Here is a 19,464-nt window from a genome sequence, read left to right on the forward strand (position 1 = left end):
GAATGTGTTTTTCCCCACAAAAGGGCTTTATTACAGATAGAAACACTCCTCAGCACTCGACTCATTTTCCTTTAATGGGCACAAAACGACGGGTGAGTCATGGCGTCATTCCTAGGCTAGACCAGTAGATGGACCTGTTTCACCAGAACATTTCTACTTCAGATTGAGAGGCCTCATATAGAGCGCATTAAAATTTGACAGTTCAACATGTGTTTTTTTTCTTCACACATTTTTAATTTGGCTTAAATGTTTTTAAAGAAATTATAAAAAAATACAACTTGGTTTAACATAGATCAACCCAAACTGTGAGGCCATTAGTTGATGTTCAGCGGTCCATAGGCCCACCATCCAGACATGTTAAAAAGGTGACACCATAACAATAAAAAGTGACTTTGCAGAAATATAAACCACAAGTTATATATTGCCTAACAATAAAATGATTGCACTTTCTTCTCTGTTCCCAAATGTTATCAGGCAGGTTCCCACTCCACCTGACAGGCTAGCTGCTTGCGTTCATCAGGCATTTGAGTTTAATATTATCAACAAAAAAGGATAACAAAGAACTTGATTGCATAGTAACTTCTATTATATTTACTATGTAATGAACTGAGATCACAGAATCTACACCAAACCCCACTGCAACACACCCGTAGGTCTACTTCCATTGACCAATCCATCTGGCATTAGTCAAGACCATCCTAAATGTTAACAAGCAGCTGTCCATACTAGAACTCCACTAGGTAGTTGCGTGCCTTCATCAGACGTTTGAGCTTGCTCTGCAGTGCAGCCCTCTTGCTGCCGATGTCGAAGTCCTCCTTCAGCAGCTGCTCGTTGTTGTCCTTCTCCTGCAGAGTCTGAAGCATCTCCCTATGCAGCTGGGAAGCAAACTCCTGCAGAACCAGGTAGCGGATCACCATGGGAATCTGATCAGCCAAACGCTGACTGGCAATCTGGCAAAGATAAAGAGACAGACAAGACAAAACACCTATTATTAAAATGACAGACATCAATAGATATAGTGATCTAACATCCCTTTTGTCCAATTCAAGTTTTAGTTCCCTGACAATGGATGGTTCACACACACTCTGAATTGTATAATGTTATAGTACATTTACATGCACTAATATAATCTAGCTTTCAGGGAATTGGTGAAGAAATTAGTTTAAGAGTCAGCAGTTCCATTCAATCTCTGAGTTAGTGCCCTCTCATCCCTAGTCTAAAGAGCTAGTGGAAATACAGGTAGGTTCTTGTTTAGGGTGTTAGGCCAGCATCTAAGATGGTGATTTACACAGTACTTACCCAGTAATATGACTTGAGATGCAGCATCATCTCCTGTAAGGTGGCATGGTTGTCTGTGCAAAAGATCGTACTCCTTATCTCAGAAAAGGATTGGTCTTCGTCCTCCTCCTCCTCCTCCCTCTTCCTCTCACTCAGACTGTGGCTGTAGGTGCTGTCCTGTGTGTACACTATCAGCTCCATCTTGAACTGAGTCCTCAACATGGACTCAGCCGTAGACTCATTCACCTGCTTAATGGCCTCAATCTTTGTCTGTAGTTAACAAAACACAACTCAGTCATTCAACAGGGGATAAATGTAGTTGGTGCATGTCAGCCATCTCATTCACATACAGGTTGATGACCAACTGTGGGAATATCAGGGATAAATGGTGACATTAATATTGCATGGTGTGAGATATACCTTTGCTGATTTCAGGAGGTTAGGAAATCCAATGAAGCTGCTCTGAGCCAGCAGTAAGAACACCTTCCTAACGGCATCTAGAGAAGGGAAGAAACACCAGAACATCACTGTGACACTGGACTCAAAGATAGATTACATTCTTGGATGGAAAATATACATAAATCATTTTGGCTTCATAGTTTGGCAAATAGGGCCCCCATATTAAATAAAAACACTAACTGGGTTTTAGTATAGGTAAAAAAAAGAACCTTCTCAAACATGTACTGTACCTGAAATCTCCTTTAGTTTCTTGACTGCTGGTTCCTCCAGTTGTTTGATCTGGTCTTTCACCATCACCTCAAAGGTCTTGTAGTTGATGAACCCTGGGAGCTCCCTTCCACGGTACGTCTTCTCATAATCAGCCACTTCTCCCTCGATCCTCTGGTTAACTGCAATATACAAAGGATGTCATTATGTTGCATTACACTAAATAAGCAAGTGTATAAGCCTTCCATGCTGAATACAAATTTGGTACAGAAATCTCAATTCATATAGCTATTATTTGTTATCTAGCTCGCTGAAATGAGCCACTGTTTTCGATGGGTGTGTGATAATAGTATACTGACAGTTTTCTCCAGAGCGATCCAGGTGTAACTTCCACTTCCCAAACTCTTTTCTGAGTGTGGAAAAGACGTTGAGACGAACTCCGCTTTTCAGCTCCTCCCCAGTGCTCAGGTTAATGGCATCCTGGGTGAATGCAGTCACTTTCTGAAACACAGACAAATAAGTTGTTTGATACATGGAGAGGGATCGATGGATAGAAAGAGAAAAAGCTATGGATATAAAATGTTATCAACTTTCAAATTATTTCCAGAATTGTCCAATTTTCCTAACAAACACTAAAATGGCTGTTGTGAATTTGTGTCAAGGGTCAAGGCCAAAGCAGAGTGAAAGAGAGGGTAACTAAATAATCTGGGGGTTGCAGGCTGGGGGACTCACATCAATTAGGAAATACAGCCTCTCTGCCGAGTCCTCAGGTGGCCCGGTACCATATCTTTCCAGCTCGGCATGTGTCTCTGCCAGCTTTGCCTCAATCTGCTCTTCTAGACGAGGCAGGGATTTCTAAAGGGCACAACGCAATCATGGGTTATGGCAACAGTCACTCAGTAACAAATGTATAGGATGTTGTGCAGTAACATGTAATGGAAGAAGAATATACCTCAATATGATGCACCAGTTCAATAGTTAATTTCTCTGCCAGTTTAGGGATGGTGGCATGGCCCTCATCATATAGTGTGCTGCACAAATGACAGCATTTATTTTTCTCACAACTTCACAAATAGTTTGGTTACCACACAGGTACAAACTTTATTGAAAAATCTATAAAATAGATCGTATTGTATCAAATCTGAGGCACACATCAGCCAAGAGGACCAACCTGAGATGAGCGTGCTCTTTGAAGAAAGCCTTCTCCCTCTCTGTGGCCTCGGTCAGTGAGACTCGCTCCATGATCTCCTTCTGGCCCCTGCACTTGACTATCATGTAGCCCTTAGTCAGGTGGATAACCTCATTATGAACTATGTCCACCACCGTCTCTTCTGTGCCTTTGTCTACCAGGTCAGGCTTGGTCAGGATGCCTGTTCAATGGGAAACACACACAAGTCTAACTCATTAAAGTCAACATGGTCGATAATAGTTTAGTGAATAATAAAAGGGGGAATACCTAATGTCCTTTCCCCTTCAGGGTCCACCTCTTGTGCCATCTTCAAAGCCTCTGTGGTTGCAATGTCAACGTTGCATGGCACAACCACCAAATTGATTGTTTCTTGCTTCATGATGAATTTCCGTATCAGTCTCTTAATCTGAAAATGTCAAAAATTATTATACATAACATGTTGTGGGGGGACTTGGTTTCTGTTCTAAAACTGGGGTTAAAAATGCACAGTGTTTTCCCACTAACATTGGGGGTGGGGTGGAAGGGTATACCTGTTCACCAATGTTCTCAGGTTGACCCTTGACAGCTACCCGGGCGATGCCTGGCAGGTCGATGAGTGTGAGGTCTGGGACGTCTGGGGAGCCAATCTCCAGGCTGATGAGGTCATCACTGATACCCACCCCCACACCTGCCATTTCATCCTGGGCTGGAGGGAGGAATAAGAATACAGAACACCGTTGCTAAAAACCACCAGGGTTCCAACAGCACAATAGTAAAGTGGATCAAGTTATCTTTTTATTGGCATTTAGGTATTTAATACTTATGGGTGTGCTCTCTTATGGAGTAGAGAACATAGATAAGACTTTAGAGACTTTCTTCTTTGCCATGATCAGCAGACCAATGACCACACCTTCACGAATTTTCTTCTCCACATCAGAGGGGTCCTCAATCTCCTCCTCATGGTCTTGGTAGCTGATTTTTCCGTGCCATTCCTCTCCTTCTTTCTTCCTCTTCATCTTCAGCTCGAGAGGGCATCGTGTTACAATACCTGTCAGAGTTGACAGAGGAGGAGGAGTTAGAGAGAGTGGGATCAAATGAAACTGTACAAAAGCCCATACATTTACATTTACATTTAAGTCATTTAGCAGACGCTCTTATCCAGAGCGACTTACAAGTTGGTGCATTCACCTATAATATCCAGTAGAACAAACACTTTACAATAGTGCATCTAAATCCTTTAAAGGGGGGGGGGGGGGGGTTAGAAGGATTACTTTATCCTATCCCAGGTATTCCTTAAAGAGGTGGGGTTTCAGGTGTCTCCGGAAGGTGGTGATTGACTCCGCTGTCCTGGCATCGTGAGGGAGATTGTTCCACCATTGGGGTGCCAGAGCGGCGAACAGTTTTGACTGGGCTTCCTCAGAGGTAGGGAGGCGAGCAGGCCAGAGGTGGATGAACGCAGTGCCCTTGTTTGGGTGTAGGGCCTGATCAGAGCCTGAAGGTACGGAGGTGCCGTTCCCCTCACAGCTCCGTAGGCAAGCACCATGGTCTTGTAGCGGATGCGAGCTTCAACTGGAAGCCAGTGGAGAGAGCGGAGGAGCGGGGTGACGTGAGAGAACTTGGGAAGGTTGAACACCAGACGGGCTGCGGCGTTCTGGATGAGTTGTAGGGGTTTGATGGCACAGGCAGGGAGCCCAGCCAACAGCGAGTTGCAGTAATCCAGACGGGAGATGACAAGTGCCTGGATTAGGACCTGTGCCGCTTCCTGTGTGAGGCAGGGTCGTACTCTGCGAATGTTGTAGAGCATGAACCTACAGGATCGGGTCACCGCCTTGATGTTAGTGGAGAACGACAGGGTGTTGTCCAGGATCACGCCAAGGTTCTTAGCACTCTGGGAGGAGGACACAAGGGAGTTGTCAACCGTGATGGCGAGATCACGGAACGGGCAGTCCTTCCCCGGGAGGAAGAGCAGCTCCGTCTTGCCGAGGTTCAGCTTGAGGTGGTGATCCGTCATCCACACTGATATGTCTGCCAGACATGCAGAGATGCGATTCGCCACCTGGTTGTCAGAAGGGGGAAAGGAGAAGATTAATTGTGTGTCGTCTGCATAGCAATGATAGGAGAGACCGTGTGAGGATATGACAGAGCCAAGTGACTTGGTGTATAGCGAGAATAGGAGAGGGCCTAGAACAGAGCCCTGGGGGACACCAGTGGTGAGAGCACGTGGTGCGGAGACAGCTTCTCGCCACGCCACCTGGTAGGAGCGACCTGTCAGGTAGGACGCAATCCAAGCGTGGGCCGCGCCGGAGATGCCCAGCTCGGAGAGGGTGGAGAGGAGGATCTGATGGTTCACAGTATCAAAGGCAGCAGATAGGTCTAGAAGGATGAGAGCAGAGGAGAGAGAGTTAGCTTTAGCAGTGCGGAGAGCCTCCGTGACACAGAGAAGAGCAGTCTCAGTTGAATGCCCAGTCTTGAAACCTGACTGATTAGGATCAAGAAGGTCGTTCTGAGAGAGATAGCAGGAGAGCTGGCCAAGGACGGCACGTTCAAGAGTTTTGGAGAGAAAAGAAAGAAGGGATACTGGTCTGTAGTTGTTGACATCGGAGGGATCGAGTGTAGGTTTTTTCAGAAGGGGTGCAACTCTCGCTCTCTTGAAGACGGAAGGGACGTAGCCAGCGGTCAAGGATGAGTTGATGAGCGAGGTGAGGTAGGGGAGAAGGTCTCCGGAAATGGTCTGGAGAAGAGAGGAGGGGATAGGGTCAAGTGGGCAGGTTGTTGGGCGGCCGGCCGTCACAAGACGCGAGATTTCATCTGGAGAGAGAGGGGAGAAAGAGGTCAAAGCACAGGGTAGGGCAGTGTGAGCAGGACCAGCGGTGTCGCTTGACTTAGCAAACGAGGATCGGATGTCGTCAACCTTCTTTTCAAAATGGTTGACGAAGTCATCCGCAGTGAGGGAGGAGGGGGGGGGGGGGGGAGGGGGAGGAGGATTCAGGAGGGAGGAGAAGGTAGCAAAAAGCTTCCTAGGGTTAGAGGCAGATGCTTGGAATTTAGAGTGGTAGAAAGTGGCTTTAGCAGCAGAGACAGAAGAGGAAAATGTAGAGAGGAGGGAGTGAAAGGATGCGAGGTCCGCAGGGAGGCGAGTTTTCCTCCATTTCCGCTCGGCTGCCCGGAGCCCTGTTCTGTGAGCTCGCAGTGAGTCGTCGAGCCACGGAGCAGGAGGGGAGGACCGAGCCGGCCTGGAGGATAGGGGACAGAGAAAATCAAAGGATGCAGAGAGGGAGGAGAGGAGGGTTGAGGAGGCAAAATCAGGAGATAGGTTGGAGAAGGTTTGAGCAGAGGGAAGAGATGATAGGATGGAAGAGGAGAGAGTAGCAGGAGAGAGAGAGCGAAGGTTGGGACGGCGCAATACCATCCGAGTAGGGGCAGAGTGAGAAGTTTTTGATGAGAGCGAGAGGGAAAAGGATACAAGGTAGTGGTCGGAGACTTGGAGAGGAGTTGCAATGAGATTAGTGGAAGAACAGCATCTAGTAAAGATGAGGTCAAGCGTATTGCCTGCCTTGTGAGTAGGGGGGGAAGGTGAGAGGGTGAGGTCAAAAGAGGAGAGGAGTGGAAAGAAGGAGGCAGAGAGGAATGAGTCGAAGGTAGACGTGGGGAGGTTAAAGTCACCCAGAACTGTGAGAGGTGAGCCATCCTCAGGGAAGGAACTTATCAAGGCGTCAAGCTCATTGATGAACTCTCCAAGGGAACCTGGAGGGCGATAAATGATGAGGATGTTAAGCTTGAAAGGGCTGGTAACTGTGACAGCATGGAATTCAAATGAGGAGATAGACAGATGGGTCAGGGGAGAAAGAGAGAATGTCCACTTGGGAGAGATGAGGATTCCAGTGCCACCACCCCGCTGGCTCGATGCTCTAGGGGTATGCGAGAACACGTGGCCAGACGAGGAGAGAGCAGTAGGAGTAGCAGTGTTATCTGTGGTGATCCATGTTTCCGTCAGCGCCAGGAAGTCTAGGGACTGGAGGGTAGCATAGGCTGAGATGAACTCAGCCTTGTTGGCCGCAGACCGGCAGTTCCAGAGGCTGCCGGAGACCTGGAACTCCACGTGGGTCGTGCGCGCTGGGACCACCAGGTTAGAGTGGCAGCGGCCACGCGGTGTGAAGCGTTTGTATGGCCTGTGCAGAGTGGAGAGAACCGGGATCGACAGACACATAGTTGACAAGCTACAGAAGAGGCTACGCTAATACATCAACTAAAGCAACCAGAAATAAATTACTTTTAATGAAAATTAAATTGTCCAATATTTAATTACCAAGTGAAATTAGAGATCAAATGATAATCAAATCAATATAGGCAATATAGGCTTTTTCAACCTATTTGAGACTGATATTTATAAATAAACAAGGCAACAGTAAACATGTCGTCTCCCACAAATGATGCAACCATACAGATATGAACCCTGTTTAGGGTAAGGGGTGGGATTGGGGTAAGGATATGAACCCTGTTTAGGGTAAGGGGTGGGATTGGGGTAAGGATATGAACCCTGTTTAGGGTAAGGGGTGGGATTGGGGTAAGGATATGAACCCTGTTTAGGGTAAGGGGTGGGATTGGGGTAAGGATATGAACCCTGTTTAGGGTAAGGGGTGGGATTGGGGTAAGGATATGAACCCTGTTTAGGGTAAGGGGTGGGATTGGGGTAAGGATATGAACCCTGTTTAGGGTAAGGGGTGGGATTGGGGTAAGGATATGAGCCCTGTTTAGGGTAAGGGGTGGGATTGGGGTAAGGATATGAACCCTGTTTAGGGTAAGGGGTGGGATTGGGGTAAGGATATGAACCCTGTTTAGGGTAAGGGGTGGGATTGGGGTAAGGATATGAACCCTGTTTAGGGTAAGGGGTGGGATTGGGGTAAGGATACGCACATGGTTTAGGGTAAGGGTTTGGGTTAGGTGGTCAAGTGGCATCTCTAACAATGAAAATAAATGTCTTCAAAAATGGAAAGCAGTTAGCCTGGGTACTAGTATCTTTAGGTAATCCACTCCCTGTTCTCTATGTCATGCACTGAGGCATAATAAGAACTAGAGACTGCCTCCACGATGGCCAAGCTTTGTTTTCAATGTAATCTACTCACATTCACATACACTGTTTCGTGGTTGCTGCCATCTTTCTTACTGGGATTAAGAAGCCTGCGCACTAGCACTCAGTGCACACTGAACAGACAGCAGTATCGAGCGAACATTCTCCAGCAACTCTGTCAGAGCATGTGGACAGCTAAATAAGCCGACCAGCACTTCCCCGGGCTAGCTGGGGTCATGATCTCAGAGCATGAATATAAAATGTTAATATCCTAATAACCCCTTTAGTCTTCGTCGCTGCGCGCTCTGCACCCTGTATGCACTGAGTGTTAGTGCGCATGTGATGTTGGTCCTTATAAACCGGTGGCAACCCGGGTATAGAGGGTCCATGAATCGGCCTATGCAAACTTGAGTAGATTACCTTGAAAACAACAAGCGGACGCAGTCTCCAGTTCTTATTATACCTCAGTGGAGGAGGCAAGATCAGTGGGACCAATGATGTGTATAAACCCACAATGACTGACAGAGGGTGCTGTATTGAAGTTACCACGCAGCCATCTTGCTACTTCTCCTCCATGGTAAAAAAAGATTTTGGAAACTATAGAAATTCATTTATTCATGTCTACATTCATTTTTGACACGTTTATTCTATTACAGACACCTTAATGCATACTTTAAATTATATTATGTGAGCTAAACATACAAATCTAAAATGTAAAAAAAGAGAAAAACATTTTCCTTAAAGTATATATATATATATATATATATATATATATATATATATATATATATATAATGTTTTTATAAAATTTTTATTTTAGATTAGTATGTTTAGCTCACATAATATATTTTAAAAGTATATATATATATTTACATACTTTAAGGAAAATGATTTTATATTTTTTTATTTTAGATATGTTTGTTTTGCTCACATAATATAACTTAAAAGTTTGAAGGTCAGTCAATCTGGAAAATGTCAAGATCTTTGAAAGTTTCTTCAAGTGCAGTCACAAAAACCATCAAGCGCTAAAATGAAATTGGCTCTCATGAGGACCGGCACAGGAAAGAAAGACCGATAGTTACCTCTGCTGCAGAGGATAAATTCATTAGAAACTGCAGCCCAAATAAATGCTTCAAAGAGTTCAAGTAACAGACACATCTTAACATCAACTGTTCAGAGGAGACTGCGTGGAACAGGCCTTCATGGTCGAATTGCTGCAAAGAAACCACTACTTAAAGACACCAATAAAAAGAAGGGCCAAGAAACACTAGCAATGGACATTAGACCGGTGGAAATCTGTCCTTTGGTCCAAATTTGAGACACAGAGTAGGTAAACGGATGATCTCCGCATATGTGGTTCCCACCGTGAAGCATGGAGGAAGAAGTGTGATGGTGTGGGGGTCCTTTGCTAGTGACACTGTCTGTGATTTATTTACAATTCAAGGCACACTTAACCAGCATAGCTACCACCCCATTCTGCAGCATTACGCCATGCTATCTGGTTTGGGCTTAGTAGGACTCTCATTTGTTTTTCAACAGGACAATGACCCAACACACCTCCAGGCTGTGTAATGGCTACTTGACCAAGAATGGGACTGATGGAGTGCTGCATCAGAAGACCTGGCCTCCACAATCACCCTACCTCAACCCAATTGAGATGGTTTTGGATGAGTTGGACCGCAGAGTGAAGGAAAAGCAGCCAACAAGTGCTCAGCATATGTGGGGACTCCTTCAAGACTGTTGCAAAAGTATTACAGGTGAAGCTGGTTGACAGAATGCCAAGAGTGTGCAAAGCTGTCATCAAGGCAAAGGGTGTCTACTTTCATTTGAATCTCAAATATAAAATATATTTTGATTTGTTTAACACTTTTTTGGTTACTACATGATTCCGTATGTGTTATTTCATAGTTTTGATGTCTTCACTATTATTCTACAATGTTGAAAATAGTATAAATAAAGAAAAAACCTTTTTTTTACTAATGCTACAGTCCCACAACTATTGTTTTTTTTTACATAAAATTTTGTCCTTGAAACATTTAATTGAAATACTGGAAATACTGTAGAATTCCATTCATTCCTATGGAGGAGTGCCAATATGGCTGACTGACCAGTGGCTTCAAGCCTCTCAATGGCCAATAGGCTACATGGCATCAGCAATCCAAAGTTTATATACATTATTGGGTGGGACCATTTTCTATTTGTATTTATTATGGACCTCATGGGACCAGCAAAATTAAGGCAATTACTTCTAGCCAAGAGGGCAGATATGCGTGTGATGGGTGCAATTCCAAAATAAAGTTTTTTTCTTAGTTGCCGGGATGTCATGTGTCCTACTTATCAGTACACTCCTAACAATCTATGCACACAAAACGTATATTCTATCAAATAAGCCACGCATACTGAATAAGCTATTCCATTTTTGTTAACCACATTTTCATTGACCTCTATACAAAATCGCCACCTACTGGAGAAGACAGATTTTAGGCCTAGGCATCCCTCTTGCCTCGCCTCTTCCTCTCTGGTGGCTCACACATTTCAATGAATTACTATAGTAATATTTATAATTATAATAGAATTATATATATAATAAAATAATAATAATATAGAATATAATAAATATAATTACAACTTTCGAACGGACACCGATCCACAAAATCAAACAGACAACGATCTACATTCCCCTCCTTATCATAGAGAACAATAATCATGATCTCAGTTTCATGAACTATCCAGCATGGTCTCATATTTACATTTTAGCAGACACTCTTATTCAGAGCAATTTACAGTAGCAAGTGCATACTTTTTAATAGATTTTTCTAGGGATGCACAATATATCGGTGAACATATCGGAATTAGCCGATATTAGCTAAAAATGTCAACATCGGTATCGGCAGATGTCTAGTTTAACGCTGATGTGCAAAACCGATGTCAAAGCTGATGTGCATACCTATATAACGTAGGTACATGACGTAATGACGCCACGTAAAATTTAGCGCTACACGTGCAACCAGCATTACTAAACTGGTCCACAATGTCTGCTGTGTGGATCAAGCAGTCATTTGAAAGAGTAACAACATTTCAGCGAGACAACTCAAAAGGCGAAATCCATTAAAGCCAAGATAATGGAATTCGTTGCCCTTGACAATCAACCATTCTCTGTCGTGGGAGGATGTTGGCTTTCGCCAACTGGTCGAGCACCGGTACACACTACCAAGTGCGCTATTTTTCAGATGTTGCCCTACCGGAGTTACACAGCAATAGTGTCAATACTATTAGCTTCACAACATACATACTATGGGACGCCATTTGGGTCTTTGCGTGTCAAAAAATATACAGTAGCACTGTCAAAGCTGTACAAAAAAGTTTGCAAACAAGCAAACACCGGCCACGAACAATGTGTTTACAATACCACGTTGGTAATAAAGCATAATTTGTCCGACCGCAACTTCTGGGGTAGCTAGCTTTAGCTTGGTATTACCTAACGTTAGCTAGCACCAATACAACCAGCCTGAAAACAATGACCAGTAGAAACTGTAGTCATTTTCATTATTCTTAGCAATGGTTTAGGAATCCTTGTGTAAGTATTAGCTAGGTTGCCACTTGTTGTTCGCCTATTGAAACTGAACTTCAGTTCATGAAAATAAATAGCTATCCAACTACTTAACCCTGTTATAAGCAGCCAGCTAGCTTCATCTGGCTAGTCAGGCTCGACCAGACCGGGTTATGTGTTGTGAAGGTAGCCACAATAAGGATTAGGCACAATAGTGGAATTTGCGGTTTGCCTTCAAAATAAAATTATGTCATTGACAGTGATGCAAATGAATACAAATAGTGGAATTATGCCATAACTTTATTTTGAAGGCTAACCGCAAAGTCCACTATTGTGGCTAATCCTTAATTGAGGCTAGCTACACATAGATGGGTCCGATGGGTTAAATAAAAACTGTTAGGGTGATTTTAGATGATGACACCTAGCTATATAGTTAGCTAGCTAACTATATAGCTACTGAAACAGATTATGTCGTTTTGCTATGTTTTTGGGGAAGAACATTGTTAGCATCCATGAGCTAGCTAGCTTTTTTTTAATGAACAGCACTGTAGGTGCGCAAGACAATTTTACCAGCAATGTAGTGTAACAGTGTAGGTTCCGTCCCTCTCTTCGCCCCAACCCGGGCTCGAACCAGGGACCCTTGCACACATCAACAACTGACACCCCACGAAGCATCGTTACCCATCGCGCCACAAAAGCAGCGGCCCTTGCGACGCAAGGGGAAACCCTACTTCAAGTCTCAGAGCGAGTGACGTCACTGATTGAAACGCTATTAGCGCGCACCACCGCTAACTAACTAGCCATTTCACATCGGTTACACTAGCATATGTATCGATGAATCGTTGTGACATATGAAATACGAGTGATAGTGTAATCAATGTGCAATAACTATGTAAAACAATTATGAATGCGTTAAATTATTATGTGACGTGTAGTCATATTCCGGTCCTGATTGGTTAACAAGCTTATATGACACGTCAAATAGTGTTAAATAGTACCTTTTTTGACACGCAAAGACCCAAATGGCGTCCCATAGCAAAGACCCAAACGGCATTCCATATAAATCCTGGTTGAGAATGAAACGACTGAACAAATGAACAATGAACAGCACAGCAAGTAAGTGAAAGAAATAGATTTTGATTATGTTTTACTGGTAATGGGGACATACGTAAATGCCAACAAAATAACTTTTTGGTCAGTGTGGTGTGTGTGTGTGTGTGTGTGTGTGTGTGTGTGTGTAACCTTTATTTAACTAGGCAAGTCAGTTAAGAACAAATTCTTATTTACAATTACGGCCTACCCGGCCAAACCCCGGCCAAACCCGGACGACGCTGGACCAATTGTGCACAGCCCTATGGAACTCCCAATCACGGCCGGATATGATACAACCTGGATTCGAATCAGGGACTGTAGTGACGCCTCTTGCACTGAGATGCAGGGCTTTAGACTGCTGTGTCCATGTGTGTGTTAACTATTAACTCTACCAGAATGCTTTAAGGCTGCTAAAATGTTAAATATCGGTTATCGGTGTCGGGTTTTTTTGGCAAGGAAAATATCGGAATCAGCCAAAAATGTAATTATCGGTGCATCACTATTTTTTTCGTACTGGTCCCCCGTAGGAATCAAACCCACAAACCTGCCGATAAAAGTGCTATGCTCTACCAACTGTGCCACACAGGACTATTTAGTAGCTAAACTACATAGTAAAGGTATATCCCGGACACTCAAATTAGTATGATATCAAATCAAATTGAATTTGTCACATGTGCAGAATACAACAGGTGTAGACCTTACCGTGAAATGCTTACTTACAAGCCCTTAATCAACAATGCAGTTCAAGAAATAGAGTAAATAAAATATTTACTAAATAAACTAAAGTAAATAAAAATCGAATCAATGAAAAAGTAACACAAGAAATGTACATGACAATAACGAGGCTATATACAAGGGGTACCGATACCGAGTCAATGTGGGGGGTACAGGTGAGTTGAGGAAATTGTGACGTTTGGCATGGTTACACAAGACAGAAGGTTACATATGTAACTTTTTGGGCAACCTGACCAAATTTACATTGAAATGTGAGTTATAGTTCTGTCATTCTCATTGAAAGCAAGTCTAAGAAGCAATAGATCTGTTCAAAGTGCACTATTTCTATGCTTCCCGTTTTTGCACCTTTTTAGTTTTTGTATCTTTTACTTTCGGTTTTGAACACCAGCTTCAAACAGCTGAAAATACAATATTTTGGGATATTGTAAAGATATTTCACAGTTGTTTAGATGGTTCAATGATTCTCTACACCATACATTGCTTGTTTTGTCACAAACTGAAATTAGGCAAACTTAGAATTTTAGCAGCCAGTAAATGGCGCAGCGCTTTCTGCATATTCCACCTGTAAGTCAAAAACAATAGGGAGGTTGGTCAGGGTGGAATTCGTAACATACTGTATGAATTGCAATTCGTAAGATAAACTATATATACAAAAGTATGTGGACACCCATTCAAATTAGTGGATTTGGCTATTTCAACCACACCCATTTCTGACAGGTGTATAAAATCAAGCACAACGCCATGCACTCTCCATAGACAAACATTGGCAGTAGAATGGACTTACTGAAGAGCTCAGTGACTTTCAATGTGGCAACGTTATAGGATGCCACCTTTCCAACAAGTCAGTTCGTCAATTTTCTGCCCTGCTAGAGCTGCCCCAGTCAACTGTAACTACTGCTATTGTGAAGTGGAAACGTCTAGGAACATCTGTCCTCGGTTGCAACGCTCACTACCAAGTTCCAAACTGCCTCTGGAAGCAACGTCAGCACAAGAACTCTTCATCAGAAGCTTTATGATATGGGCTTCCATGGCTGAGCAGGCGCACACAAGCCTAAGATCACCATGAATAATGCCAAACGTCGATTGGAGTGGTGTAAAGCTCGCTGCCATTGGACTCTGGAGCAGTGAAAACGCATTCTCTGGAGTGATGAATCACACTTCACCATATGGCAGTCCGACAGACGAATCTGGGTTTGACGGATGCCAGGATAACGCTGCCTGCCCAATTCACAGTGCCAACTGTAAAGTTTGGTGGAGGAGGAATAATGGTCTGGGACTGTTTTTCATGGTTCAGGCTAGGCCCCTTAGTTCCAGTGAAGGGAAATCTTAATGCTACAGCATACAATGACATTGTAGACGACTCTGTGGCAAGTTTGGGCATGACAATGCCCCCGAGCACAAAGCGAGGTCCATACAGAAATGGTTTGTCGAGATCGGTGTAGAATAACTTGACTGGCCTGCACAGAGCCCTGACTTCAAACCCATCGAACACCTTTTGGATGAATTGGAACGCTGACTGCAAGCCAGGCATAATCGGCCAACATCAGTGCCCGTCCTCGCGAATGCTCTTGTGGCTGAATGGAAGCAAGTCGTCGCAGCAATGTTCCAACATCTAGTGGAAAGCCTTTCCAGAAGAGTGGAGGCTGTTATAGGGACCAACTCCATATTAATGCCCATGATTTTGGAATGAGATGTTCGACGAGCAGGTGTACATACACACTACATGACCAAAAGTATCATATGAAATGGATAATGGGCGTTCACAAATTCATACATACCATATCATACTAATTGCAATGTCCCGGATTTACGTTTACTATGTTACATCTACACACTGGCATAAAGCAGTTTCTCTGGACACCTGCAAAGTTGGAGTACGGCCCCCCACACCTCCCTTGAAATAAAATAAAATAAATGGTATAGACTACTGATCGCTGTCCATGGTGCTGGAATTACTACATATCTATGCTGCTGCATGCCTATCGAATTGATAATAGGCTTTCTGTCGTGCCAGGTCTTAGCTTTTCTTTAGCTAATAAATAAATGTTAATTGGTAGGACTATTTGGTCATCATTTTCTCATGTTAAGTCTAACATTTCACAAAGCTATACACGGTGTCGCAATGATGTCATTTTTAGAGTGTTAGCAATTATGTAATTACTTTTTCAGTAAGGTAGGACATTCAAACATTGCAGATTGTAAAATAAATATTCGATGCAACAGCATACTAATCAGCTACCAATCATTTTTTGTGTTCAATATATAGCTACGCAACTGTCCTGTATAGGCTACCTGAACCTGCATGACATAAGCCGCCCTCGCGCTCTCTCCCAGCTTGGATAGAAAGTTGTGCGTTAAACCAGTCTATTAATGTCAAATAATACAGTCAGTCCACCCTCAAAACACTAGTTTACTTGGGATTGTTTGATCATGCAGTTTACTATATATCGCTATATACCGTATTTAGCTGCTATTTATAAACATTTAATAAAATGGTAACATAAAATACCCTAACATGGAACCCAAACCTGCTGCGCGCAAGCGCCATCGTGCGCTATCTTGCATACATTTATTTTGTCCCCCTACACTAAACATGATCACGACACGCAGGTTAAAATGTCAAAACAAACTCTGAACCAATGACATTAATTTGGGGACAGGTCAAAATGCATTAAACATGTATGGCAATCTAGCTAGTTAGCTTGCACTTGCTAGCTAATTTGTCCTATTTAGCTAGCTTGCTGTTGCTAGCTAATTTGTCCTGGGATATAAACATTGAATTGTTATTTTACCTGAAATGCACAAGGTCCTCTACTCCGACAATTAATCCACACATAAAACGGTCAACCGAATCGTTTCTAGTCATCTCTCCTCCCAGGCTTTTTCATCTTTGAACTTATATAGTGATTGTATTAGTCTATAAATACATCTCTTTGACACAATTCATCATCACTCCCATGTCTTATTCGACTAGTAGTTGTTCCGAAATGTTTATTGCTTGCCTACATTTTACTCCCTCTATGTTTACAACACCGTCAATGAAGTAGAATGAGATGCAGAACTAATGTTGCAGAACTGCTGTAGTCTATTTGAAGCACAACTCCCCTCTGCCCAGTTTCCCTGATGTTGCTACGGCAATCAAACTGTTTATACCATCCCTGAAACTGTCGCTTCTACTAAGAGATCGTTTTCTCTTCTAAAACTAAGAAGAATTGGGCTAAGTAAGCTCCACTCATTGTTCAGTCACATTCCTGAAGCACAAGAAACAAGTAAGCTCCACTCATTTTTCAGTCACATTCCTGAAGCACAAGAAACAAACACTTAGCTTCCTAGTACATAAGGTTATTAATGACTTTTTGGAGTGTTACTGTAAAAATGATTTATTAAATACATTTAAAAAAACACATCGATAAGCGGGGGCTGCGGGGGTGTCAAGTACGCCAGTGCGTCTATCCATGAGTCCAGGTCTAATTATCACTCACCACTCCCCCTTGGCAAAGCCACCCCAGATAGCGCCTCCAGCACTGAGCTCTTCCCTGAACTCTGGTCCCCTATCACCGCGATGGCTGGCAGCGCAAGGTCCTTCTCTACGCCAAGGGAGCGCAGGGAGTCGATGAGGTCGATACAGGGCCGTACCTTCTCTTCGTAATGTTGGTTCAGCGTGTTATTCATTGTGTATTATTATTTAGTGATAAAACTTAAATAAAAAGCAAGATGTTCTGTTATCTGATGCCCACTGCGGATGTTGAAAGGTTATGAAATTATTGGCAATGCATATATTTCAAAAGTAGTCTATTCCCTCCTCCAGCTCCAGTACCTTCTCCGAGAGGGGGAGTGTTTACTCGACTCGTTTTTGTAACAACCGGTTTTGTAAAACAGAGGGCGTATCATTCCTGGGAATCGAATCTTACACGGTATGTTTCACTTTCATGTCTCAATTGAAAGTTAGTGCTGAAGCTGGATGCTGCCATAGGATGGGGTGAGGCTATAGGGCAGGATTCCCCAACAACGTCTCCTATGGGCACAAACCCACCGTCGCTGGACCAGACAGGACTGGCAAAAAGTGCTGTTCACTGACGAGTCGCGGTTTTGTCTCACCAGGGGTGATGCAGAGGCGGAAATCCCGGGGGGGGGGGCGGGCGGGGGGGACATGACCCCCCCATCCTGGGAAAAATATGATTTGTCCCCCCCAATATATCACTGAAACATAACTATGTAATTTAAATAATATTAATAATATGCAATGAAAGCAATTGTGCTGATTATAGACACTTAATAGCGCGTTTTTAAGTTTCAAAAGATTGCGACCCCCCCACCCTTTGCCTCACAATGGTTTGATCCACTGCCAGTTCTTTAGTTGGCAAGGTAACAGAGGGGTCGTGTCTACTGTCTGAAAGGCACTCAATGAACGTAACTGACGTGAGGTTAATCCAGTCAATCACGCACACACACTAGCTGAATATGCAGAGCTAGCGCGCAAATATTAATTATTAAGCTAGCTAGTACCTATTCCATTTATGTGGCGTCGTCAAAGATGGAATCTTTGCTATCGTCAATTTATTCCAAGATCAGCATGCAGATGATGTAAGTTAGTGCTTCAAAGTCCCTGTGATAAGGTTAGCGATAAACTGAAGTCCAAACTGAACAGAACTACACTCTCTTCTACCATTGTCTTAAATATATTTAATGGTCTCGTTGCAAAAGCAAAATTGTTGCAAGGGAACTTTTATTTATTTATTTTATTTCACCTTTATTTAACCCGGGTAGCAAAGATTATAGCAAACACCACTGAAACGGAATTGGTGCTCGCTAGCTTTGCAAATTCAGCTATTGTTGGAAGCCAGCCAATATGAAACAAACAAAAGGTTGCAGCATATGTTGTGTAAATGGTGAACTCATACAGCTGTCAACTCTTGTCATTTTAATCCGTTTCACATTTGCTAGCTACCTTTTAGATCGAAGCCCAAATAGAATGATAGAAGATAAGATGATAGAAGCCCATCTCCTACTGTAAATAACCTACACACACTGTGTGTGTAGCCAGCCAGCCATGTAGAAAAATGGCAGAAAAATAAAAGACGGACATCAGAGTATTTTTCAGTACACCAAAACGCAAAGTAAGAACCCTAGTAGCCTAATATCTCAAAGACTACTTGATAAAATGTTCATAAGAAAGAAATGAAATTCTAATGGAAATGTTTCACAATGATGTCATTAGGCAGAGCAGGCAACAGATGGCACACAGACAGCAGAGTTGGGGACAGATATGCAGGGACAGACTGGCAGAGACAGGGAGTTTCAGGTAAGTTTGTTGAGTCTTTGTTTGGCAACATTATGAAAGGTTCTCAATTTTTTTGACTTGTAAAATAGGAGCATTATTGGAAAATGCCATTGATACCCCCACTCTCAACTTAAACTGGTGACTGAACTAAGATTTGTTAAAGGCAATGGTATTGCTGTTGTGATTAGTTGTGTTGTTTTGGGTACCGGTAGTTAGGAGTATGGCAAACACCTTATTTCTTTGGTTCCTCAATATACATTTACCATATTACAATGTAGGCTATGTGTTACAGCACTACTTTTGGTGTCCCCCTCAGGAATTGCTCTTGAGAAAATTTCATGTAATTGTCCCCTCCAAAGTTGATATCAGATTTTTGCCCCTGGGGTGATGGTCTGATTCGCGTGTATCGTCGAAGGAATGAGCGTTACACCGAGGCCTGTACTCTGGAGCGGGATCGATTTGGAGGTGGAGGGTCACAGCATCATCGGACTGCGCTTGTTGTCATTGCAGGCAATCTCAACGCAGTGCGTTACAGGGAAGACATCCTCCTCCCGCATGTGGTACCCTTCCTGCAGGCTCATCCTGACATGACCCTCTAGCATTACAATGCCACCAGCCATACTGCT

General features: G+C 43.3%; 1 protein-coding gene across 1 annotated transcript; it reads right to left on the reverse strand.

Moving 5' to 3' along the window:
- Positions 1-210: 210 nt before the first annotated feature.
- Positions 211-17,411, reverse strand: LOC115207663 (interferon-induced GTP-binding protein Mx1). The gene is made up of 12 exons (XM_029774981.1): positions 17,040-17,411; positions 4,023-4,160; positions 3,664-3,818; positions 3,401-3,539; positions 3,116-3,314; positions 2,897-2,975; positions 2,677-2,799; positions 2,304-2,445; positions 1,968-2,126; positions 1,699-1,775; positions 1,300-1,548; positions 211-950 (listed from the first exon to the last, which is right to left on the reverse strand). Exons 1-12 carry the CDS (start codon positions 17,227-17,229, stop codon positions 726-728), a joined length of 1,875 nt encoding a protein of 624 aa, XP_029630841.1. The 5' UTR covers positions 17,230-17,411; the 3' UTR covers positions 211-725.
- Positions 17,412-19,464: the final 2,053 nt, after the last annotated feature.

Source organism: Salmo trutta, chromosome 14, assembly GCF_901001165.1.
Source record: "Salmo trutta chromosome 14, fSalTru1.1, whole genome shotgun sequence".
Lineage (NCBI taxonomy): Eukaryota > Metazoa > Chordata > Actinopteri > Salmoniformes > Salmonidae > Salmo > Salmo trutta.

What these genes read in the sequence shown, in the direction of transcription:
- LOC115207663 (XM_029774981.1), bottom strand. Translation starts at nt 17,229, where the DNA reads ATGAATAACACGCTGAACCAACATTACGAAGAGAAGGTACGGCCCTGT. An exon ending in GGATCGCTCTGGAGAAAACT is followed by an intron (nt 2,127 to 2,303) that starts GTCAGTATACTA and finishes TGTATATTGCAG; the next exon opens with TTAACCAGAGGATCGAGGGA. An exon ending in GAAACTAAAGGAGATTTCAG is followed by an intron (nt 1,776 to 1,967) that starts GTACAGTACATG and finishes TCCCTTCTCTAG; the next exon opens with ATGCCGTTAGGAAGGTGTTC.